Raw genomic sequence first — 26,599 nt, 5'->3', positions numbered from 1 at the left:
GCCTTCAATGCTTTTGTCCTGTCATTACCAAAAAATAAAAATAAAAATCATTTCTTTTGCTCACTTGTCCCACTTGAATGGTGTGTAATAGTGTTACAGATTGATGGTGTTTATGACCTTGTGACCAGGGGAGAAGCTGGAAGTTCCACTGTGCCCATTTCTACTCCTGCCTTTCTGTAAAGGTCACAGCAAAATTATTTTATCAAGTACACCGCAGAAGGGGAAAATCTTAATCTTATATTATACATATGCAGCACTTGACCTTCTCGTGAGATGCGGCACCTCTTAGCTACACTTACTTAAACATAATGCAACTCTTCCCCGGATGCACACAGAGAGAATAATTAGGTTCCCTGGCATCCCAGCTGGAGAGGAGGCTGTGCAGTGGGGCTGACCTCAAAGACGAAAAAGAAAAGGAGTCGAGGCAGGCAGAGGCAGGGGTGGGGTAAGATCCCCCAGGGCTGCAGCGGGCTCATCCTGATGAGGCTGGTGGAGCAGACTCTGAGGCTTGTTCTGGTGCATCTCTGACTAAGTTGTCCCTTGCCTTCTCCTGGCCTTAGTTTCTCCATCATAGATCTGGGATGGGCCAACTCTGATCCATGGGTAGCAGCTGCCCGGGGCGGGGGGTGGGGGTGGGGCAGGCATTGTGTTAAAGATTCTGAGCTCTGATCTGGGTTGAGTGCCATGATTGATTAGTGATGTCTGCCATGGACAACATGGGAGGTGGTGATCATAGCTATACTGGCTGACCTTCTTCTAGGGTGTTTCTAAGGTCTTTCTCCACCCTGACTGCATGTGATTTGTGGACTCACCAAAGCCCTGGAACGAGGAAGCTTATAAAAGGAGAAACAATAACCTTCCCTAAGAGACGAGTGCTATTTGCCTTGTCAGGTTTTGGAGAGGAAATGCAATTTGTGTGATGCATCTAAATGTGGTTTTTTCGTTTTTCTTTTCCTACATTGTCACTGTGAGAAACAGAGAGAACAGGGGACAGTGATGTTTTTTCTGGGTGTGATGACTCACCAGGTCTGGCTGTCTGTGTGCATGCAGGTGGCCAGCCCTGCCCCAGCCACAGAAAGAGCGAGGGTGGCTTCTCGTCATTGTCCAGCCTTGAGAAATGCAGTAAGAAGTCACCTTCATTTATCTTAAAACTTGGTCATAAATTATTTTTTTAAGGGAATCCATCAAGGTCTGTGTCAGGGAGTACTTAAAAATAAGGCTTTTCTCAAAGGGTAAAATAAACACTTCAGTTGGAAAATGTGGGAAGCCACCTGACTGCAAGCATATGTCCCCGTCGCCTGCTGCCCAGAGAAACCAGATTGACAGTGCTTTCAGAGCATTGGCAGGCAGGCTCTGACGTGGGTGGGGACAGGGCCTAGAGATGGGGCATCTGGGGATTCCCTGCCCACCCCCTCCCCTGACACAGCAGTGGGAGCCTAGGCCTGGCAGCCCTGTTGCCCAGAGTGTCTGATCAGGAGAGGCCCATTGGAAGATCCGAAGTGATCTGACCCTCATTTCTGCTTTGTTGAGTTCTGGGGACCCTGAGGAGCATCTCGGGTGATGGGGAGGGAAGTGGGGAGGCCATATTACCTTCAATGAATCTGTCCTGCTGCTGGCAGCATGCTTCTGCTCTCTGCTCAAGGAAAGATCCCTCCTTCCCCTGCTGTACCCCTAGCATGTGCTCACCCACCTTCACCACCTGGCTGTGACATTAGCTTTTCTCCAGGAGGCCTTGCTTTGCCCCTGGAGCCCCACATCTGAAGAATTCCGTCTTCACTGGCCATCTGCTGCCTATGGATCAAGGGCTCCTCCAGGCCCCCTTCTACCTCTGATTCCCTGCATGTCTGCCCTCACTCCTCAGCAACAGCCCTCTCCTCTTCCAGTGTAAAGAAAGTGACTCTCTTAGATCTAACTCAGGGCACACAGGAAGTACCCCTCAAATGAGTCAAGCTTATAAAAGGGAAAGGGCTCTGTCAGGCTAAAGATTAAGAAGCAGTTCCATGGGGCCCCCAGCAGCTACTGGCTATCCAGGTGGCCTGTTGGGAAGGCAATCAGGTAGCACCACAACGTTCAGGGTCCAGTGACATCGGGTAGCTGGGTGCTGGGTCTCCAGCTAGAGGCACCTCCCCAACCCTGTCCAAGGTGCTGAAAGATTCCTGGGTGAAGGCTCCTCCTTCACAGGGTGAAGGGCCCTGTTTGCTGGCTGGTGGTGGGGAGCAGACCCAGCCAGCTCCAGGAGGAGCTCCCACCCCACCTTCCCCATTCTTCCCTTTCCTAATGTCACTCTCAACCCCCTCAAAGTCATAGGGAAAGTGAACTCAATGCCAGGGTATAGGGTTTTTAAAAGAGAACTCCAGGAAGAGGAAAATGCCTGGCCCAAGTAGATGAAGTGTGGAGGGCAGGCTTTCTGGCCTTGGTAGGAAAAGTAGGGGTACAAGCCATCAACAGGCCACTTAGCCCAGTGCCTGACATCCAGTGGGGACTCTGTGCATACCGTTGATGAATAAGGGAGGCCCAGTTAATTACCAGCTCCTCCTCTTCTAATGACTTTTGACCCTGTTCCCACTACCCCAGTGATTATCACTCTTCCTGGACTTTTGTGTTTCTCTTTAACTGTCCCCATTCCTCTGACCCATTCTCTTCCCAGCAGCCAGTGTGAACTTTCAGACACAAAAAATCTGATTGTGTTTTTCCCCCAGTGTTAAACTCAACAGTGGCCCATGACCTAAGGATCAAATCTAGGGGCTGACATGAGACTCAGCCTCCTCATCAACTGACCCCTGCCCACTCCACATACAACAATGGATCATAGAAACATTGCTCACAATTTATGGACTGAGTCATAGTTTTTTCTCCAGGGCCTTTGCACATGCTGCTTCCTCCACATGGAGGGTGTTCTGTCTCCCCTCACTAACCCACTTTACCTCTGCAACCTATTCAGCTTTTATTAATTCTTTATATCTTTACTTAGGTGTCAGATGTCTGAGACCCTCCCAGAGGGAGGGCTCTTTGTGTGTTTCATCCACTGGTAGATCTCAGTGCCTAGCATGGCTCCAAGTTTATATTAAGTGGCCAATTTAAATACTCTAAAATGAATGATAGTTGAAAACATTCAGTCTGGCTCCTTGTAGAAAACACCTAGCTGCTATTTATTGAGGAGATGCTACATTCCAGTATGTCTGCATATATTATACTGATCATCACAAAACTGTAAGAAGGAAGTTACTCTAGTGTCCCTGTATACAGGGTTGGGGGCTGAGGTCAAGGGTTAAGTAACTTGCAAAAGATCGCATAAAGAGGGAGTGGCAGTTTTCACAGACCCCAAGGCCAGGATGTTTCTACTCTACCTGGAGATCCTAGAGCAGCAGTTCTCAAACTGGAGCTGTGTCAGAATCTCCTGGAGGGCTTTCAAACACTCAGATCACTGGGCCCTACCCCAGCATTTCTGGTTCAGTAGCTTTGGAGTGGGGTCTTGGATTCTGAATTTCTACAAGTTCCCAGGTGCTGCTGCTGATGGTGCTGGTCTAGAGACCACAGGTTGAGAATTGCTGGCCTAGGTCATAGAAAACCCCTGGGTTTGCTTTACACTATCCCACTACCCAAACACTGACTTGGGCCGGGACTGCAGGATGCAGCCCTGAATTCCCTGCTGAGAGGCTCTGATCCCCAGTCCAGTCTCCCTCCCCAAACCTGGTCTTGGCTGTGCTGTGCCCTGCTGTTCCCTAGGAATAGGCACCATCGGTGACAAGGATCTAATTTCTGCCCCTCCTCCTTGGGACACTGCTCTCCTGTTTGTCATCCTTCAGTTCTGACCAGTGATGTCCCCATTTCACCAAGGCTAAGCGCCCCTGACCCTGACCCCACATCTTTAACAACTTCCCTGCTGATTGATGTGTTCTAGGCTTGCTGCTGCTACTGCCTGGGCAGCTTAATAGCACTGGAAGTTACAGTCTCGTCTGTGTCATGGTGCCTGCAGCGTTCATCAATTTCAGCAAGTGTCACTAAGAGTGATACGAGTGTATGACACAGCTAAGTGTTCCCTCTGCACAGGCTATTACTGCCGGCACTGGGCCCGTGAAGGCAGGGGCTGGAGACCCATTTGGCCCCATGTATGCAGGTCAACACACCTGCGTGCCCCAGCCCACTTCCTGCTGTGGCCCCGTGAATGCTGAGTGTGCCGGGCAGCCCCTACTGCCAGGTTCCCTCTCCTTCCAAGTTCCCCAGGCAAGTGCTGTTCCTGTTTTCTCCGAGGCTTGGGGTACTCTTTTCCCTTTGCCTCACCCTCCCATTTCTGCATCAACTTTTGCCTATCCTTCAAGGCCTGGGCGTGTGCCTCCGCCTCCAGGCAGCCAGTGCATGTGTCTACGTGGAAGGCCTGTGCTCAGTACCAGGGAGAGGAAAATGCAAAGAGGGCAACACCTGTCATCAACCTTTAGAGACCTTGCCATCTAGTGCAGTATTTGGATGATCCGACGGGTGGATGCCCAGAAACCAATTCTCTGGGCAATGTGTTGCCCTCACTATGAGGGAATGTGGGGGTTTCACAAGGCCTGGATCCCGCTGGGATGTCCTGAGATTGTTCAGGGAGACCCATGTCTGGGAAACGAACAGACTGCTGATGACATAAACAAGAAACCCCAGCACACCTCCTTCCCCAGAGCTTCACGCCTGGAGGTCCAGAGTCAAGAACCCCTGGGGTCAGCCTCTGTAAAGTGAAGATGAGGGAGGCATTGGGTCGCAGGTGTGAGTGTACAAACAGGGCTCACCTGAGGCCACAAGACCTCAGAGTAGAGCCTTGCAGAGCTGTGCCCAGGCCCTGCAGAAAGGGCTTGTCCCCGCCCCCTGTCCCGCCCACCACGCCCATCCTCGGGGCTGCAGAGGTGTGTCTCAGCCGCTGCCCACCCCAGCGGGCTCCTCAAGAGCAGGAGCAGAGCTTGGAGAGGAAAGGGGAGGCTGAGAGGCAGTGAGCTCAGGGCTGTGAACCTCTTTCTTGCTCACCAGGAGCAGGAGCCTCGCCCCTCTCACTGTCACCCCGAGAGGCAGGCACACCTCCCCAGCCAGCTGCTGAGCTGCACCTGCCTTGAGAAAAAGGCACCCGGTTCTTAAACAGGGGATGAATATTCATTGGCATGAACCTTTGCAAACTCATTTGGGGAAAAAAAATTAGATCAGGAGAAGTAATCAGATTATTAAAAAGAAAAACCAAGGACAGAAGGCGGCGGTGGAGGGAAGCATCCCATTTAAAATGCACAGAGAGATTTCCTTCTCTGCAGAGAAGCTGTGACCCCCTGGACCATGCACCGGGAATAGTTAAGCTCTCCCACATTCCTGCTGCATAAAAATGTTTCGTGAGGCCTCAGTAGAGGGGGAGGGGTGGAAGCAATGTGCACCCTCCAAGTGCAAAAATTATAAAATAATGTTATGAGGTTTTCATTTTATCTCTCTTGGATATCAAGAAAAATTGTGAGAGCTGAAGAGGCTCTGGTGAGTGCTGAGTGACAGGTTAAAGGGCTCCAATAAAGATTAGATGGTCCACTATCTCCTGAGGAAATTGCATAAAAGTGGTTATTCCCTCTTGCTTCTATTAATTTCCTCTTCCTGGCTGCTTGGAAATGCTTCATAACCTGATGCTGCAGATGGGGACGAGAGGCGCTTTCCATTATCTCAATCACTGCACTGTTTATGAGACACTTAATCTGTTTCTTTATAAAGTAATAGTAGTGTTGGTGATGGATTTAGTGTCACGGGGAGGCTGCGTGCAGGGAGGGGAGGGGAGGGGGTTCTTGAGAGCATTGTAAGCTCTAGATGATTCCTTACATCCTGAGGCTCTGAGAAGTTGGGTGGGTGTTTCAAGGTGCCCTTCTGGATATCCGCTAGAGGTCACATGTACCAGTCCCTTGTTGCTTGCAGGGGGAGGGAAATGCTGTGTATTTTGCCTGGGGGATGGAAAATACACACATGCTTAGGGACCTGGTACTCATGTCTTGTCTGCTGCTCTCTGCCAGAGTCAGGGGCGGGGAAAGATATGTGTGCGTGGTGGGGGCGGGGGTACCACCTAAAAGCTCCATTTATACCTGTCTGAACCGTGATCCTCTGCAATGGAATCAATGGAAATCAACGCCCCTTTTCTTAAGGAAACAAAGCAATCTGGGCTGTGCTAGTGTCAGAAACGTACAGCCCTCCAAGTCACAGGAGTCCCTCGGACAGAGGTCTTGTGGGAATACACAGCAAGGCCCTGCGGCTCCTCCTTTCCCACACACCTCCCGGAATAGTGATGAAATGCTCCCGGTGGAGATGGGCCTGGGCACTCTCTGACCTAATTTCCCTTCCTACCTCTCCTGTTCTTCCACCTCTTCCCTTCGAGTTTTGTCTTAGCCTCTCTTGAATTTCACCTGTTAGTTGCCACCGGAAAATGCTTCTTCTGGTCCTCATCTCATAGTGGGGGATCCTGCAAGTCAAGCACTTCCTGCCTGACTGGTCCCCCCACCCCCAAGCTTGTACACACACACTGATGGTGTTGTGTGGGAATAAGCCCGCATTCCTTTGTCTGCCTGCTCTCTCACCCCCCAAGGAAGGGCCCTTCCCACAGTCTGTCCCCTACCCTCTGGGCCTGCTCACCTAGATCTTCTGTAAAATTCAGTTGAATGAGAAGTTCATGATTGTAGAAATAGTGCTGACCATATTTTAATCAAGAGAAAGGCAACCCCTGAGTTTTGAAATGATACTAATGTAAGTAACTGTGTTATCAACTTCAAAATTGCTTGACAATTTTGGATATGTGCTTGATTAGGTGATCACATCATTTAATTATTATTTTTTTGAGCCGTCAGGCAGGTGTGTGTAGCTGCCAGAGCCCCTGCCATTCTCCACTGTGTTACTCTTAGCCACTTTATGCACTCAGGTGACTTCTCTGGGCTGAGGCCATTGCTTTTGCTTCCCTTGGTCTAAATTTTTTTTATTAGACTTTAACAGCAGCTCCATGCTTTTCCTCAAGGGGTAGCACAAATTTCTTATTTATTTTTCTATGTTAAATTTCTAGTAAAGTAACAATCTTATTAACTTCTATTTCTTTTCAGTGATGTCTGATACAAGATGAGTTGAAAAAGGTTTTGTGGACTAGCCTGGCACTCTAAGCATTATTTAAAGCATTAATTCTATGAGAAAATATAGCCCAAGTATGCTGACAAGTTAGTCTAAATGTTCAATAAATGAACCTAGGAATACAGCTTCTTTATAAATTAGGGAACGCCTAGACATAGATTTTAAAACAATATTAACTTATGAAATCTGAATATTAATGAGATTCATCTATTTTGTGATTATCGATAAGATATATGTTACAGATATAATGATTCTCCCATTATACAAAACAGAAGTAATCTGCGCAGAAACACATTTTTCCATTTGGTCCCAGGATTGATTTGCCCACTTTGGGACTCTAAGCTTTTCAATCTTAAAAGAAAGCTTGTTTTTAAAAGGAACAGGAAAAATGAAGGTAAAGAAGAATTAGCACTGTTTAACTCTTCCTGAGCCTAGGTAAATTTTCATATTTGAGTTTAGTAAATTCTAATGACCTGTGGGAGTTTTTGTGAGAAGTGTTAAATTTCTTTTTTATGGATTCTTTATACAGATAAACAAGATGAGGATGGCATAACTTGCTAGTGATCACCCAGGTAGTATCCAGCTGAGCCAGGAATCAGACCCAGGACTGTTGCTAAGTGGGGATGGAGTCTTGCCCCCTCCCAAGGCCTTTCACCCCAGCCCTTCTCTGAACTTCTCTCTTTTGAAGTTCAGCTTGGCTCCTTCTCTGTCATTGCCCCCCTCTGTGGAATCACCTCGTTCTGGAGTCACCTCATTCTGGTTCTGCCTTCCTTCAGCAGAGATCTCAGAGGAAGACACTTTCTAACTCCCTTGTTACTTGTGGACATTAGGATGGCTGTTTATGCTGTTAATGTATTAAATGTAAAGAAAGAAGGCTTTTAAATGCTGGAAAGAAAGTGAAAACACCTTGTTTCTCTTGGACTGATACATTAAGAAAATTACATGTGGCAGGGCTCCAGTGAATGCATGAGTCACCATGCTCCCCTCCCCCACTTTCCAGGCGAAGAGCTTCTGTGTTTGGGCAGCACAGGCCTGGGATTTATGTGTTCTCTACCTCCAGAATTGGATGAGGCAGTAATGCTGGGTGATCCACAGTAGAAAAGGCCAAGTGCTTCTCACAGGTGAGAAGGAAGAGAAATGGAAAGGAGAAAGGGAGAGATGAGGAAAGAGAGGGAGAGACTCTAATGTGTGGGCCTGAAAGGATAAATCTGCAAGTCAAATTCTAGGACACTTTGGGTGTACCATTCAGTTTTCCTTTGGTGTTTTATTTATTAAGCCTTTAGTAGAGATTTAAGGTTTTTTTTTTTTTTTTTTCTTTTTGCTTTCTACCCAGAAGTTTCTTTTGAATGTGCTGAGATTTGTAGTGAGTGGCCCGTTTTTACATGAGTTACAACAGAAATCTTTAAGATAAGGTTACTGAAGCATCTAGACAGTGTTTACCCCAGTGTGTTCCATGGAACGTGAATCCCAGGAGATGTGCTTCAAAATAGGATTTCTTGGTGAGAAAATACAGCATTTTATATCCAATTTTTGGAACTTCTGGAAAATTCTTACTAAAAAAATGAGATGACCTTTTTAAATCCACAGATTCAAAATGTCTGACTGCAGACCCCTTTTGTGAGTGGCAGGTGTTAACAACCCAAAGGACATGGACTCCTTGGAACATGCTTGAGTTATGTCATTCCAGAACATTCCATGACAAAAATTTCCTTCCATTCAAGATGAGCTCCTCCCCCAGGCACTTCCAGAGTGACCAAAACCCTTTAGCTCACTTCAAATAAAGGGGTGAGAAAACTTATCCAGCATAGGTAACAGTTCTTTCTTGTCTTTGTAGAAGAGATGTGGATATTTTCCAAATAGTTTATATGTATATCATCACTATTACTTCTCCCGCTGTGTGATTCTAGGCAACATTTTTTTAACCTTTCCGTGTCCCAATTTCCTTATTAACAAAATGGAGCTAATAATAGCTATCCCATAGAGGAACGCATGTAAGCACTTAACAAGAATGTTAACAGATGGTGGCTACTGCTACTGTTAAAAAATATTCTGCACTTTCCAGGAGGGAACAGTTTATTTGGGAAAATGAGCTTTGTATAAGCAGAAACCTTAGTAGTGGAACTTCTACTATGGCAATGATCACATGTGTGCATGCTAAGTCGCTTCAGTTGTATCTGACTCTTTGCAGCGCTATGGACTGTAGCCTGCCAGGCTCCTCCATCCATGGGATTCTCCAGCCAAGAATACTGGAGTGGGTTGCCATTTCCTACTCCAGGGGATCTTCCTGACCCAGGGATTGAATGCACATCTTTTATGTCTCCTACATTGGCAAGCAAGTTCTTTAGCATTAGTGCCACCTGGGAAGCCCCCTGGCTTGTGGTTGTATGACTACACTGGATCAAGAACTCCTTGAGGGCAGGTTCTGTTCTCAAAATTCCCTGGATCAAGTTCTTAGCAGGATCATATTAAATGTCTGTTGAATGAATTAGTGAAGTATGTAAGAAAACCAGTTGACTGTGAAATTAGTTTTGCCTGGTCTCAAAGGAGGATAAGCCAGAGCAGATTTCCTGGGGACCAGAAGAGTCAGGAGCTGAGACAGTGAGAAAGCGCTTGAGGGAAGCAGAGAGGCAGGGCCAATTTTCTGAGGAATCAGCAAGGCAGGAACCAGATGTCTGGAGTCAAAGGTCTCTGGAGATGAGGCATGGTAAAAGCTTGAGGAATGGCCTAGAGCCAGACTTCTGGGGGCATGGCTTTTCACAGGCTGACCTATGGTGAAAAGAGAATAAGTGCCTTATATATGTGGACAGCTCTAGTGGGCATTGGGTTGTACCAGGCGTTCCCAAACTTCCCCACTGACATGTACATGATAGATGACACCAAGTGCATAACACATTCCCTGGTGCAGTGCCTGTAAAGCCATCCTTCTTTGCCCCACCCCCACCTCCAGGCATTTCAAAATGCAATTAAGGGAGAATGATGTTGTTAAGCCAGTAACCTTGAAATCACTTTAATTTCTTCTTAAAGAATCACTCATGAATTTCAGCTCTTTACCATCATTCATAATAAGTGTTAACACAGCTCACAGTGTCCCTCATGTGTGTTGCAATGTGACATCTAAGAACCATAGGTCCAGCCCATTGTCAACCAGGGCATCGTTCCATCTGAGTGCCGGTGGAATTCCTTCACTGAGTGGATCAGGGTAAGGCCCCGACTGTTAACCAGGTGGAAGAGGGAGGGGATAACCATTTATAGAGCACTTATGCCTCAGACACTGAGCTGCACATTATATTCATTTTCTCAATTAAATCTCTCGACACATCTGAAAAGGAAGAATCATTATTCATATTGTTCAAGTGAGAGAGGCCATTGGTACTGGGAAAATATATGTCACTAAGGATGTTTGAAGACTTGGAAGTTTTAAATAGGGGTTTCCTCTATCTGAAATGCTCACTTTGAGCAATGGGATATCTCAGTGTCCTTTTTAAGGGGACAGAATGTTTCATTTTCCAGTTCCGGGGAAAGGCCTCTGTGGCCCCTCTTCCGTTAATTCTAAGAAGGCATCTTTGTTTTCCAGCTTGTCCTGCAGGGATGTTCAAGGCCAGCCAGGAAGCTGAGGTCTGCTCTCACTGCCCTTCCAATAGCCGATCCCCTTCAGAGGCGTCTCCCATCTGCACCTGCCGGACCGGCTACTACCGAGCGGATTTTGACCCCCCAGAAGTGGCATGCACTAGTAAGTGTATAGTAGGGGCTCTGGGCTGGGGAGTTTGATTGTCTGATAGTGCAAGTGGTGGGCCTGGGGCAGGGAAGACTTAAGACACCTTTCTCTAATGGCAAGGTACAAAGCAGAAAGGCTGGCTGTGGTGCTGAAATGGACAGCTCCTTGCTGGGCAAGCCGGGCCCCTCTCTCAGTAGTACTGGTGAAGACTGTTCTTTCTTTGTCCCCTCCTCCCAGATGAGAGGGCCTTCCTCCTACCTGAGCAAGACAATTTCTGTCCACGAGATGGTTAAAAATGTCAAATGGCGAGTTCTTTGAGTGCAATATCAAGGTACACCAAGATGTTGGAACAATTCCTGGTAACTCCTCCCAGTCACCTCCTCCGAGAAGATCACTTGGTCTTCACAGCTGAGAATATCCTCTCTTTTCACTCTGCTTCCTGTATCTCTGTGACCAGGCTCCCCTTAGAGCTCTCATGATTTTACTAATTGTTTAGCAAAAATTTTCTTTTTTTTTAAATGTAGATTTTTATAAAAACAACATTTGTTATAGTTTCTGATTATAAGGTTAATGCATGTTGACTGGAGAGAATTTGAGCAGAAAAGAGTAAATATGAAAATAAATGCAACCATATTATCTATATCGAGAGATAACCACTGATAACTTATTGTGGCAATGGATGTAGATTCTACTGAACATTCAGTGGAGAAGTAGAAAAGAGAATCTAACTTGATTAACACTTTTAAACAAAAATTCCTATTTAGCAGTAGCCATTGATCCCAACCATTGCTTCCCACTTTGTCTGCCAGCTGCTGATTTTTCTCTATTTCAGCTTTTTTCTCGTAAGGTATCTAAACTGCTCCCCACCCAGCCAGGCTCAAGAAGCCTTCGTCTGCCTCTCAGTATTTCTCCTTTTTAAACTTTATCCGGGAGTATTGGCTCAGTGGTAAGGAACCCGCTTGGCCATGCAGGAGATGCGGGTTTGATCCCTGGGTTGGAAAGATTCCCCTGGAGAAGGAAATGGCAATTCACTCCAGTATTCTTGCCTGGGAAATCCCATGGTCAGAGGAGCCTGGCAGGCTCCAAAGAGTTGGACTTGACTTAGCAGCCATAGTTGCTTTCCAATGTTGTGTGAGTTTCTACTGTACAGCCGAGTGTCCGGTTATCCTTCACTCGTCTTTTTGGTTACCCAGTGAAGGTCCTCGTGTGCCAGGTGCCTATATGGTGCCTCCATGCCTCTGTCAAATGACAGGACCAGAGTCTAGCGTGGATCTCTGAGGCAGAAATTCCAGGGGCTGGGGCCTGTGCATCAGCCCCACCACTCGCCCACTCCCTGCTGTAGAGGGAGGGGCAGTCATCCTGCCAAAGCTGGAGTGGGACAACTCTGCTCCCTGGGGAGGGCTGGAGGAGGGGAGAGTTTCCCCACCCTGCTCTCCCTCATAATTCACCCTCAGGCGGAGATCAGAAGCATGTTTATCCCTGCACAGCACTTTCAAGAACTTGCTCCTCCTCTCCTAAGTGTGGCAGGCCTAAAATAGGGATACTTTTCCCTTTCAGTATTCTTGTTGCATTCAGGAGTCAGTGCTCCAGGTTAACCTCTAATTATGCTAGCACTTTCTTCTGTGTTGGGTAACGTTGCCCAGATTGCTCCGAGTAAGGACCTTTCCTTCACCTCCTCTGACCAAACTCCTTCCGCCCACCCCAGTATAGAAAGACACGGAGGAAACATTTCATACATATTTGCAGCTTGATGGGCAGAAAAAAATGACTGAACTCCAGGTAGAATTTCTTAATTCTGGCCTTGCAGTATATATAACCTTTGCTGGATAAAGAAGAAGAATGAAAGTGTCTTCTAGATCAAAGTTCTGAGGTCAATCAATGCTTATAGATTTGAACTGAGAAAAAGCTCATCCTTTTGTAAATTGATTTTTTCCCAGATCTCTCTGGGTTGATATGAACAGAAATGATTCCATTTCTGCTGACTGGAGTCCCAGTCTTCCTTTTGTGGTACCCCTGTACTGATTTCTGAGGTTCCTCTGTGTGTCCCTGTGAGCCTGATAAACATTGTTTCATGCACTTCTTTAGAAGCCACTTAGGCCCAATCTCCGCTTCCTGGATATCCAGGCTAAGGACCAGTCTCCATCATTGCCAAAATCCAGGTTCTCACAGCTTCCATCCTGAAAATATTCCCTCCACTCTCATGGACCCTCTCTTACTGGCCAGCCTCCCTCTGCAGATAAACTCGTGGAAATAAAAGTCTGGGACCCCAGCTTCCAACTCCAGCGTACACACCCTATAAATCCATCCAGCCCCTGAAGAAGGCCACCTCAAGAGAAGGTAGGGCAATGACAGATGTGGAGCTCATTGCTATATAGCACCTCTCTCTTCTGCTTCTCACATGACATCTCCCTTTTATCTCTCCGTCACCTGACCTGATGTGCTTGAGCCAACAGAGCTGATTCCTGGGATAAACAGGAGCATCCAAGAGCCTTCACTCTGCATACTGTAGACTTTCACTGCCCACTGCTCACCCATGTCCTGAGTCCAGCTCCTTAAACTCAGGCCTCCCAAGCTTTCCTCTCTTGCACTGGTATAGCTGGCTCTAAGTTAGGCACACCTTTCTAGCCCCTATGTCCCACCACAATCTCCGCATCTTACCCAGAGTGGGGAGGTGAATGCAGGGCTTGTCAGGATGTCAGGGTGTGGAGGAATGTCACCAAATCAGAGTCCCAGTTGCATGTAGAGGTCTGGCCAAGAGCAGCTCAAGGACGCATTGTCCAGCTCCAGGCTCTGGTTGGCAGGGGCCAGCAGTGGGTAAGAGGACCCAGAGGCCGGGCTGGCTGGCAGCACAATGCTAGGCAAAACAAGTGTAAATAAACCTATTATTTTATTGAGCCTCATTATATATTTGATTTATTGTGTGCCAGGGAAGTACTGTATGAAAAAGTCAATTTGTTGGCTTTTATAATCTCATTAGGGTTTCCTTTTAAAGCATTCTAATTGGAGGTGCCATCTGTTCTCTTAAAAAAGCATCGCACATCACCAGTGTAAATAATTTTTCAGATACAAGGAGCATATCTGGAGCTGTGGAGGCCAGGCACAGTGCTGCCCCATGGCCTAGGGTCTCAGCTGGTTCTGCAGGTAGAGCAAGGCAGTCAGCATGGGCCAGCCAGCTGATAGAGGGTGGTGGGGGTGGGCAGGGCCCGGGTGCTTGTTCACTTCGCAAGTGCATACCTCTGTCCAGGCAAACAAAGGATGGTGATCACCCAATGAGGTGCTGGGAGGAACCAGGCAAAGGGGAGCTCTGTCCTTCTAAAATACATAGGACGGCGGGTGTCTACAGTGTTCAGGTCTGGGATGTGATGGGGGAAAGGGGCACAGTGTGGGAAGCCTCCAAGAGCCTAGGCCTCAGGCATGGTCTGTTGCCACTGTCTTTTAATGAGGTTGTATCAATAGTTGTTCACTGACAATACTGGACATTTTACAAAAAATTTTGTGGTTTAAAATGTACTCTTTTACAAGGCTAAAAATATCTGTAGTTTGCTAAAAAATTGATGTTTTTATGACTCTTGCTAATCTCATGAAACAAGCACCACATATATATTTATTGTATTTTTTATAGTGTTCAAAGTTTTAATTTATTCTAAATTAATCTAAACATTTAAAATGCATGACAACGTTCATAGCCCTGTGTGGGCATTTCTTTATTTTCTTTTTAATCTCCGGGGAGAACCTGGGATCTCCTTGACTGCCCTGGCAGCCCTAAGTGTCCAGCCCTGCTTGACAAACTTCATGAATTCAGCAGGATCTTGGATGCACCCCAAGGCTGTGTCAAAGAGCTGGGGTGGGCTTTTAGTGAAGTCAGAGAAGAGGGGCATAGGGAGCTGTGTGAATGAGTCTGTGATGATGTTATTGCTGCTAATCTTGGACACCCAGCTCCCTTCTTCTCCATCCTCCTCGAGTCTCTGCCAGTCCTGGCATTCTGGATCTGCTGCTTCTTACCTGGCCAACTGTCCCCTTGTCCTGCCATGGCCCCATGTGCTCATTTTCAGGAAGAAGCCTTGTTCTCAGCAGAGTTTGGCGGGAAGGAAGGGAGGACCGAGAAGACTGATGTAAGGGTTTAGGGTGCAATGCTGCAGCATGTCAGGGCTACCCTCAGACAGAAGGACAACCTAAGCCATGATGGGATCAGGTGAGAGCTGAGGCATGGCTCGAGGCAGGTCACAGATCACAGGTGACACCACCCCCACCCCAACCCCTGCTAACAGAACCCCTTGAAAGAAGCTAGGCTATATGAAGTGCTCAGTGAGGACCACCTTTAATGAGGAGGAATTATCAGTAGGCTACTTAGAGAAGTGGGCAGGAGGAGAGGTCAAAGGGAATGTCCAGCCCCACCAGCCAGGAAGGGTTGCAAAGGCTCTAGGCTGGGGAACTGGGACTCTGAACATCAAGATTACTGACTTCAGCTGAGGAAGTTGCTCACCTTTCTCCTCCTGCTTCCTCCTCCTGAAGCCCCCTGGGGAGTCTTGGCACCCCAAATTGCCCCAATCTCCTTGAATAGGTCCTGGGAAAGCTGATTGAATCACTGATTTGCGTGTAGCATTGGGAAGGTGGGCTTGGCACTTCACAGACAGAAGTTTGAATCTTGTCTCTGTCTCTTACTGTTTCTGTGAATTGAACTAATCTCTTACCTTTCTTACGTTCTGTTGTTTTCTTCTCATGACCTCATAATAATGCATGCTTCTCTGGGTTGTTGTGAGGATTAAACAAAATCATATTATGGAGTCTTTGGCTCGGTGCCTGGTTCATAGTAAACTGTCAATCAGTGTTAGAACTTGCTTTGGTTACATCCCTGGAAAGTGTGAAGATTGCAGCAGATATGGAAGCTTCCAGCATGATTGGAGATCTAAAAATAAAAGTGATGTCCTCAGGGGGAGAACAGGTTTGATGCCAGCCCCGAGTGTCACAGCAGGATCTATCGTGCAGTTCAGATCACAGTCACCATTCACCTTGGCCTGGAGCTCTCAATGAAAACAAATGAGAAGGTGACGGCCACTGGGAGTGGACAGGCCGTCGGAGGAGGGAGCCGCAGACAGAGCATCTGAGGATTCCAGGTGCAGCTCGCCTCCAGAACTGAGAGATGCTGAGAAACTGGGCAGGAACGGTGGCTGAGGAACTGGGCTCTCAGTTCTCAGGGAGCAGGGACTCCGTGACTCCTCAGGGTCAGACCCACTTCTTTCGCAGGAGGGTCTCATGGTCCTGGAAGTGTGATGGGTGGGCCAGCAGGAAAGAGGTGTGAGCCAGGAATGCATGAGGAAGTATGCAGCCCTGTGAGCACCAAAATGCATGTCTTCAGTTTTAAGTAATTTCTATTTATGGGGGAAGAAATGGAAAGGAGGAATTTATGAAGCAGGTGAAAATAGATAATTATGTCTTATAAAATTGCTGTCTGTGAAAAACTATGTGAAAGGATTGGTGTAAAAATAATTGCCTTGTTACATTTCTGACCACAAAACCCCTTTTTTTCTCCATCACCCACATGGGAGAAACTTTGATGGATCACAGAGACAAGCTAGTGCTTGTCTTGTTTCTTTATTTCTTCTTCAAATGCACTGGGTTACCTCTGCAGTTTTGATCATAGAGGTGGAGTGTTAGAAGGGGCTCCAGAAATTATCGTCCTATACCGCTGTCCTCTCTCATGGGAGACACATTGGCAGCCAGTCCCTGTGGTCCTCCAGTGACCACCTTTGACTTTCCTCCTGACTCAGAGAGGCTGAGCAGCAAGGCAGGCATGTTGGGTGTAGATCCTAAAGTGTGTGGCCTGGGACATGTGACATCTTCTGTGAACTGGGGCTTCTTATTGGCTGAATTGGGCATGATGGAACTCAGATTAGGAGGTTGTGGGAACTAATGACAGGATGTCATGGCAGCACCAGGATGAAAGCTCACGACTGTCTGCCTCCAGTGCCATGATGTCACACAAATTGAGAACTACACTTTGGTAGCTCTTAGGAGGATGTTGGAGATGGCCATGGGGTGATGGAGATTTGCTGTTGCTCTTGCTCTTGAATCTGCCTCCCATAGCAAAGGAAAAGAGTCCACTCTTCCTTCTCTCATCTCTGCCTATTCCCATTTCTCTCTGTTAAGCTCATGTTTCATTCTTTGTTGGCAGCTGTTAACCTCTTTCATCCCAACTGTCCCAGGGCAGCAGAGTGGTCCCTATGATAGAGGGAACATAGTCCTTGGATGGACTGCCCAGGAGTGTGGCATTGCCCAAACTTGGTCTTTCCAGGCAGGATAAAGAAGAGGGGAGCAGGACTCAGGGAATGGAAAGGGCCTTGAGATGACAGAGAAAGAAGGAACTCCTCTGCAGCCAGTTCTGATAGTCTTCATGCCTCTGTGAAAAGTCTGTAAGGCCATCAGATCATAACCTTCTTCCACCGATCCTGGGTCCTGCTGGCTTATGCTTGACAAGATGGCCAGTAATGGTTTCCTTTATAGCAATTGTTTTTAGATGCAGTGCTTGGACAAGCAGCCTCAGTGTCACCAGGGAACTTGTTAGAAATACAAATTCTCACCCCTCTCTAGACCTCCTGAATGAGGTACTCTGGGGAGGGGGAGTAGGGAGAAAAGGAGGCAGAGAGCTGAGTGTTAACAAGCCCTCCAGGTGATTCTGAAGCTCACTAAAGTTTGAGAACATTGCTTTAGAATTAGGTCATGTTTCTCTGTCCTCTGCTTTATGACTCCTGGGGAAAAAGGCCACTGAGTGAATTCCTGCCGAGTGGAATCAAAGCACCTGCTCCTCCCCACCAGTGTCTTGTGTAGCAGACTGGAGAGTTGGGGGGGGGGGGGGTTGGGAGGGTATGAATACATACCCGAGGAAGAAGAGAAGAGGAGTGGGTGTGATGTGAGTGTGTGTCTGTGTTGAGTGTTTCAGGGGAGGATCTCACTAGTTCTCAGAACCACCCTCACCTGCTCTGGCTCAGTTTCCATTCCATTCTCTGTCTTTGGTGGTGGGAGCAGTGATGGAGGAGAGAGAGTAGAGATGAGAGAGCCCCGCCTGGCTGGAGCAGGCTCAGGGAGGATGGAGGGGAAACTGAAGCAGAAGCAAAGTGACTGGTGACTGGTGGGGACCGGTCTCCTGAGCTCAGATGGAGGATCAGGTGAGTAGAGTGATGGGGTGATGGGTCTCACCCCTCAGATGGTCCTTCTCACCACCTAGTGAGAAGGTCCAGGGGTAGCCTCTGGGTGCCATCGTTTCAGGGAGGGACCCTTTAGTCCAATAGAGCAGGGAACTTCCCCTAGGGCGACAGCACTCCACAGGGCACAGGAATCCAGTGTTATAAACTGGGGACTGCTTGCTCACATGCCGACACATTGGGGATGATTTTAAATACTTCCCCAAAGCCAACCTTTTCAAAAACACGTTTCTCTTCATCTAGGAGTTGCAACCTATTGAAAGAGGGCTACTTTACTCAAGGTTAGTTTTACTCATTCATTACTGATCAGGGCTTTAGGAAAAGTTCCACAGTGTGCCCCTTCCTGTAGGTAAAGGAGCTCCTTGATTTACCCTGGTATGTGATCCACGTAAAAACATATCATTTGTACTTTTGAAGTGGAGGTAATGTGTGTTTTCCTTGAGGTGAAATTCCAACAAGGGTCACGGAGGAACAAATGTCATGGGGTAAGCTGTTTCTCTGAGCACCTGGATTCGGATAGTGTATACACCTGGATGTAGAATTGAGGGCATGTGACAGTGAGTTGAAAGCTATTTATAGCTGTCACTGCTGTTTCAAGAAGGGTCAGCATTGCCTGTGTATTTGAGCTTTCACACTTCTATAGTCTACAATTTCTTTTCACAGTTGTTGGGCCCAAGTGAATATAACCCTTAGGAGGCATCATGTAGTTCTAAGTTTTAAGCTAATAGCTGGGCATAAGCGCTGACATTTCTGTTTCAGTTTTTCATCTTAAGAACATTTCGTCTTATGGGCATTTGGAGTCACAGATTATTAACACTTCGAGTGGCCTTCTAGGCCCTGCCTCTCAAACTCCTCCCTGGTGTCAGCCTCATCTGTCCAACAACCCTGAGAAGTGGTCATTTCATTTTTAGCTTTCTGAATATTTGTGATGACAAACAGCTGAATTTTTTTGCAGGGTGGCTCTACTCCATTGCTAGGCAGCCATCACCTATCACTGTAAGAGAGAGCTTCTGCACCTTGGATCAGGCACTGCCTTCCTCCCCTCCTCACCCCTGGTCCATCACTGAGGAGCAGTGTCCTGCAGGTGGAGCCTTTGGTTCCATTGCTTATGAACAACTTTCTCATCCTTCCTCAATCACCTACTGTAGGCCAAACATCATCTACTCCCTAATGTGCATGATCTCCTGAGCCTCAGTGTCCTGGCTGCCTATTCTGAATCTCTCACATTTATCAATCCAACTCTTAAAATATGGCAGCCAGAATGAAACATACGACCCTGACCTCCAAGCATGGTCCACAGAAATTTGGTGGCTCTTCTGAGACTGGGATCCTGTTGATTGTTCACTTCGGTGCAGCCTATCAAACCATGGGCTCCAATCAGACATTTTTACTTCCAAACATTCAAAGTTTTTGTTTGTCTCTTCAGGACATACTGCCCAGCTGGGTCTTTTCTTTCCCACACTTACATGTATAACTTCAGACCTTTCAGCCTTGTGGGTTTGGGCATGGTGCTCTTTCAAGTATACACCATTTTGAAAACTGATTTCAACTGAAAATTATTAGCATAATTGGTTGAAAGTGTGGGCTTTGTGGTCTATGCTCTAGGGTTGAGTTCAAGCACTGCTCTGACACTTTCCAGCTGTGTGATGTGGGGCAAGTGACATAGTTCTCTGTCTCCATTTTCTCATTCATAAAGTGGGTGTAGTGTTAGCATCTGCCTCACTGTGTTGTCAAGGGTATAAATGGAGTAATATTTAGAACACTATTTAGAACAGTGTTTGGCATATAGGATGCAGTCAATGAAAGCTATTTTGTTTTACTACTATTATTGGAGTTGTACACTCTACTTTTGTGCTATTTTCAAAGCAGCTTGAATCCAAGCACTGGAATTATCATTTAGCTAACATTTCTTCCTTTGGTACACAAGTATCTGTGTACTTTTTTCAGTTACTGTCCTTGAAATCTAGGTACGTTGTCTATATTCTTTTTCTCTAAAGGCTCATAAACTTTTAGACAAAGAAACAATGTCATTTGTCCTGACTTATACTTCGAGGAGTGCCAAAAAATTGATGCTTTTAAATTATGGTGTTGAAGAAGACTCTTGAGAGTCCCTTGGACTGCAAGAAGATCCAACCAGTCCATCCTAAAGGAGATCAGTCCTGGGTGTTCATTGGAAGGACTGATGCTGAAGCTGAAACTCCAATACTTTGGTCACCTCATGCAAAGAGTTGACTCATTGGAAAAGACCCAGATGCTGGGAAGGACTGGGGACAGGAGGAAAAGGGGATGACAGAGGATGAGATGGCTAGATGACATCACCAACTCGATAGACCTGAGTTTGAGTAAACTCCGGGAGTTTGTGATGGACAGGGAGGCCTGGCATGCTGCGATTTGTGGGGTCACAAAGAGTCGGACACGACTGAGTGGCTGAACTGAACTGAATACTTAAAGGCCCATGCTGGGTTTTGTCACTGTTTCCTTAAGACTCAGAAAGCATTGATTTAACTATGAAGTTTCAGAAGTAGGAGGGGATTGAGGCAAAATTTATTCATTTAATCTACTCTCTTTTCTATTTTGAAAATCAGAACAAAGTTGTCTAATGCATGGCTGGAGGATTCACTGTTGTCCCGAATGCTCCTTGGTGGCCTTCAGGCAATGGCTTTGATGTCTAATTTGCAGGTTTTGGTCCCAGGCGGGGCTGGCCTGGGATGGACGCTTGAATTGGATGGCAGCTATGGCTCAGGGTTCTTAAATCTTCCCTGCTCTAATTCTCCTCCTCAAAAGAGGAGACAGTCAGAGGCACGTGGCTGTACATCGTCTCTCTTCTGCCAGCATCTTACTTCATCCCCAGGAAAGAAGGTGCATGCTCTGAATCTTCTATTCAGATCTGTTCAGGTGTAGGGCTTTCTCTGTCCACTGGACTGGAAGCTGTTGACATAATAATCTGATTTTTTTAAATCCCCTCTGTGTGTTTACATGGTAGGTGCCCAACATAGCCAAGTGGTAAGAGGCCTGCTGTTGGGATCAGGCAGACCAGACTTCACTCTTGACTCTACCCCTCTGTTACTGTGGTTACTTAACCTCTCTGAACCTCCATTTTTTCCATAAAATGAAGATGTTGTTTATCATTGTGCCGAGTTGTGATGATGTATACACCTAACTCAGCATCAGATGTATGGTAAGGTCTCAAAAACTTGTCTGTGTTTTGGTTGTTATGAATAAGGTTTGAGTCATATCTGGATTGCACATTCCAAAATCAGAACAGAAAATGTGGGGTGGGGGGTGGTGGGGGGAATGGGCATTTTAGAGCAATCGCTTCTGGAGAGTCATCCTAGGTTGACTGGAATCTTATATCATCATGCCCATCTCGACCCCATCATGATGTGATCACAAATCCATGTATTGCTGGTGCAGACCACCTTGGTCCCCAGCCGCTCACAGGTGATCCCCAGATGTGACTAGGGTCCTGGTTCCCCTAGTCCCTCCTTCTTCCATCCATGTAACCCAGAATCAGATCCTGATCCAATTCTGACACCAGAGGCCAAGCCCAAGTCCCCTAGGGGGGTTAGGTCTGGGACTCACTCCTAGACCTTCAGCCAATTTCCTCTTTGCAATCAGCTTTCAATTTCACCACTGCCAATCAGTCCTGGTACCATATGAGCCTACTATACCTCTCTGTTACTGATCATTAAGCTTCCTTGAGGGCTGGACTCAGAACCCACGCTCAACTCCATTACACTGGGTGGGGTTCCTGGCTCCACCCTCTTTTTCATTCTCTGACCTTCTACCTGCCATTTTAGAAACCTGGCACTAGCCAACCCTTTCTCAAATCATGAGAGTGATCTTCTATATCCCCTGACTGGTGAAAACATGTGAATGAAACAAAGCAGTTAGAGCCAGAGACCCACATATGTCACTGATGGCTTTGCTTGGGTGTGACTGAGACCAGGGGCTCCAGGTGTCTTTGATTCTCATAGAAGGAAGCCACTCTCAATTAGCATAAGGATGTATTCTGAACACTGTCCAAGTGAGCAAAGCTACCTGTGTAATTAGTGAAGTACATTGACTGGAATTGTACGAAGAGGTATTCCTGCCAGGAAGATTTCTGAATTGTATGGGAAATTGGGTAAAGTAGAAAGAAATGAGTCTTGTAGTCAGTGTGGGCTTGTCCATACTCTTTGAATTATGTGTGGCATAGGACCAGGACACTAGCATTTCATAGTGATTTATTTTGAAACTCTGTGTTGGTCTTCTGAGAAAATTTCCGTGCAATGGGCTGTAAAGTACACATTTGGAGCCAGACAACTGAGAATTCTTATGATGGGGGTTGGCTGTGGGCTTAAAGTCTAGACTCCCCAGTGGGTAAATGATCATGGATGATTTTGCACAGACAGAGCAGGCTCCAGTCTTAAGTCAACTGTTGAAGGACCAGTATTCCCTCCAACTTATGCCAGAAACTACCTCTGCCCAGCACAACCAAGGTGCTCTGACTCTGAGACCGCATTAAGAAGAGTGAATGGTCTCAGGGGTTGATGGGTAGAGGGCCAAATGCCACTTGGACACAAAAGTCCCTCTGTCCTCCCTTCCCATTCTGTAGAGAGAAGGTTGGGGCAATGGTGGTCATGATATGTTGCTTCCCCCTAGCTCCTCATGGCTATGGACTTAGACTTGCAAGAAGATGTCTAAGGGGGTTTTTGAGCAGATCCTCTGGGTTATCACCAAGCTCTGCTCACCTTGTAAGTGGCAGTAAAGGATGCTCAGCGTTGTTGAGTGGAAAGAGGCCAGCATGGCACCTGTGTAGTGAGATTGAGATGCAGCTTGGTACAGGCTGGCTCTGCTGCATCAGACATGCCCAGAAGGTGGGCAGTTGGGGGAGGGGGCAGTGGGAAGCCAGGTCACCACCAAGCCCTGCCAGTGCTCAGTGAGGAAAGTTAGAAAGCCACTCTATTCCCCTCAAGGATGCTATTTGCTAGCCAGCACAGAGGAACTTTCACATGAGGTGAAAAGTCACTGTACTGTGAGCAAAGGGTAGGCTTTGTGGTCATGCCAGTGAAAGGGCTGCAAGCAGCTCTGTTAAGGTCAGTCACACCCATGCCTGCACCCCAAGCATGGTGAAGGCTGTGCACCACCATAGCCTATGGTTAAGGCCCTTTCTGAGTGGATCCCAAGTACCATGTGCCTGGTACCCCTGGCCACAACCAACTAGATCAAGAGCACAAGCAAGTAACAGTACGTCTAACATGATAGCTGGTGCTGATTAAGCCCTGGTGTGGATTTTCTCAATTACCCTCACAGAATATAAAGTGGTACTACTGTTATTCCCAATGTATAGATGAGAGAACTGAGGTCCAGCATGGCTAGTGCCCTAGCTCATACATTTGTTCGTGAGTGGCAGGGCCCAATTTCTGCCCAGACCTGACCAGGTAGAGCTCCTTACCCTCAGTGCTAGGCTTCAATCCTTAGGAGGGCGCTCCATTGCCTCTGAGATGGCCTGACCCCAAACTAATGCTGCTGCCCATTTGAAACAGTGAAGGACTACGTGTGTGATTGGTCTAGTGTCATTTTGTGAGCTCTATGGAAGTGGCTTGGAATGACCTTCAGCAAGACTGGGGAAGAGAAGAGAATTGGTGGGTGGGGAAAGCAGAAGATGATGGAGGGGGGACAGTGGGTGAGAGGGGAGAGGGTGGAGGCACAGTCACCTCTGCTGTGTTATATAGTCCCCCATAGGTGGTCAACACAGCATTTCACTAATATAAATAAAAATGAAAATGCTCAGACATACCTTGAGGGCACACAAGCCTATATTTGTGGAGGAAATTAACCTAGAAATAGAATTGCTGGGTTGCTGGGCGCATGTACTCAGAAAGCCAATCAAAGTGCTGTCCCAGAGGACTAGGACTTGACCAAGTGACACCCCCACCAGTGGCGTACATCTTGCTTCTACACCCACGGGCTCAACTGGATGTTATCAAGACTCAGGCTTTTGCCAGTTTGACCGACCTCCTAAAAATTTTGACAGTATTTCCCTTAGTATAAATCACTGTCTTTTTCATACATTTATTGACAAATTTATTTTGTCTCCTGGAAATTGACTGTTTTTGCCCTTTTTCTGTTTTTAAAAATTGACTTCTAGATGCCTGTCAATTAAATGTGACATCTTGTCCCCCAGCCCTCTTCTGTGTATGTGCCCAATCATGTCCAACTCTTTGTGACCCTATGGACCATAGCCTTCCAGGATCCTCTGTCCATGGGATTTTCTAGGCAACTGGAGTGGGTTGCCATTTCCTCCTCCATTAGATCTTCCTAACGCCAGGATTGAACCCATGTCTCCTGCATTTCCTTCACTGCAGGTGGGTTCTTTACCTCTTGAGCCACTTGGGATTGTGCAGCCTTCTACTTATTTTTAACTCTATGAATACATTTTTGGCATTTTCGAGATTTTTAATTTTTGAGCTTAAATTTGACCTTTTTTTATTTCTGGTTTGGGGGATTTCAGTCTTGACTTTTTGCCTGGATTTTGTGTATGTCTTCCCCACTTTAATATATAAAAACACTCTCACTTTATTTTAGTTCTTTATATGGTGTTTAGTTTTAGCTCCTTCCTTCATCTAAAACTTAGTTTGTGTAAGACATGATATTAGTATTCTTATTTCTCTTATTAAAAATAGCATCCCATCAGCTCCATCTGAATTATCCAAAATGTTAGTGAAATGCCTCTTTTGTTACAGACTAAGTGCCTGTCTGTACTCATCTTTATTCCTTACCATTGATTGTTTTAGTCTTTTCTGGCACCAGTTCTAAGCTGTTCTGAAGATGGTAGCTTTGTTGTATATTTCAATAACTGGTAAAAGAAGTTTGTACATATTATTCATTGTCAAAATGTCTTGCCAACTCTTAAACAGTTTTATCTGCAAGATGAACTTTGAAATCAGCTTGGCACAACTCATTAATCAATCCTATTACATTGGGACTGGGAAAGCACTGAATATATGGGTTACTTTGGAGATGACAGTTATCTTTATGATCTGCATCCTTTCATCCAGGAGCATGTGTTCAAGTCTTCTTTTATGTCCTTAAGTAAAGTTTTATAGTTGTCTTCATACAAGCATTCTACAAGCCTTGTGAGATTTAGTCATATGAATTTTATGGGATTTGTGGCTATTGTGAATAGGTAATTTTTTTCATTATATTTTTCAAATAGGTTATGATTACCATTAGCAAAGGACTTCCTGGTGGTGGGAATAGTGAGCTTCCCATCACTGGAGAAATCAAACAGAAGTTGGCCAACCAGGTAAGGACAGTAGAGGGCATTCACCACCAGGGACACACTCTAACCTCCAGGATTCCTTCCCATGCCAAAAATGAGTGTGTCTATGACATGTCAGAATCAGGACTTGATTTTGGATGACCCATACCTTTCTGGGAGGTATACCTGCCTTTTTCAACTTTTCTTTTTGTTCCCTTGACCTTGAATTGTTGTCTTAGGATCTGGGCCTTTTTGTACACGCAGAAAGAGGCAACACAAGTCTCTCTTAGAACCACATAGGGCGGTGCTGGGAGATTCAGTCACTCAGTCATGTCAGATTCTTTGCGACCCCATGGGCTGTAGCCCATCAAGCTCCTCTGCCCATGGGGTTCTCCAGGGAAAAGTACTGGAGTGGGTTGCCATTTCCTCACACAGGGGATCTTCCTGACCCAGAGGTTGAACTTGCGTCTCCTGTGTCTCCTGCATTGGCAGGTGGATTCTTTTTTTTTTTTTTTCCCATTTATTTATTTTATTTTACAATATTGTATTGGTTTTTTCATACGTTGACTTGAATCCTCCATGGGTGTACATGTGTTCCCCATCCTGAACCCCCATCCCACCTCCCTCCCCATCCCATCCCTCTGGGTCATCCCAGTGCACCAGCCCTGAGCACCCTGTATCATGCATCAAACCTGGACTGGAGATTCCTTTCACATATGATAATTTACATGTTTCAATGCCATTCTCCCATATCATCCCACCCTCGCCCTCTCCCACCAAGTCCAAAAGACTGTTCAATACATCTGTGTCTCTTTTGCTGTCTCAAATACAGGGTTATCACTACCATCTTTCTAAATTCCATATGTATGCGTTAGTATGCTGTATTGGTGTTTTTCTTTCTGGCTTACTTCACTCTGTATAATGGGCTCCAGTTTCATCCATCTCATTAGAACTGATTCAGATGAATTCTTTTTAATGGCTGAGTAATATTCCATTGAGTATATATACCACAGCTTTCTTATCCATTAATCTGCTGGATGGACATCTAGGTTGCTTCCATGTCCGAGCTATTATAAACAGTGCTGTGATGAACACTGGGGTACACGTATCTCTTTCAATTCTGGTTTTCTCAGTGTGTATGCCCAGTAGTGGGATTGCTGGGTCATATGGCAGTTTTATTTCCAGTTTTTTAAGGAATCTCTACACTGTTCTCCATAGTGGCTGTACTAGTTTGCATTCCCACCAACAGTGTAAGAGGGTTCCCTTTTCTCCACACCCTCTCCAGCATTTATTGCTTATAGACTTTTGGATAGCAGCCATTCTGACTGGCATAAAGTG

General features: G+C 46.4%; 1 protein-coding gene across 2 annotated transcripts in view; it reads left to right on the top strand.

Annotated features, from left to right (window-relative positions):
• EPHB1 (EPH receptor B1) overlaps positions 1–26,599 on the top strand; it is a 452,225-nt gene that overhangs the window by 282,931 nt on the left and 142,695 nt on the right. For both annotated transcript variants that reach the window (XM_043474344.1, XM_043474345.1), the window contains exon 4: positions 10,676–10,831. In XM_043474344.1, coding sequence (XP_043330279.1) covers positions 10,676–10,831 — 156 coding nt within the window. The remainder of the gene's footprint in view (positions 1–10,675; positions 10,832–26,599) is intronic.

This window comes from Cervus canadensis, chromosome 7 (assembly GCF_019320065.1).
Source record: "Cervus canadensis isolate Bull #8, Minnesota chromosome 7, ASM1932006v1, whole genome shotgun sequence".
NCBI lineage: Eukaryota > Metazoa > Chordata > Mammalia > Artiodactyla > Cervidae > Cervus > Cervus canadensis.
This window is presented reverse-complemented; position numbering and strand designations above follow the sequence as displayed.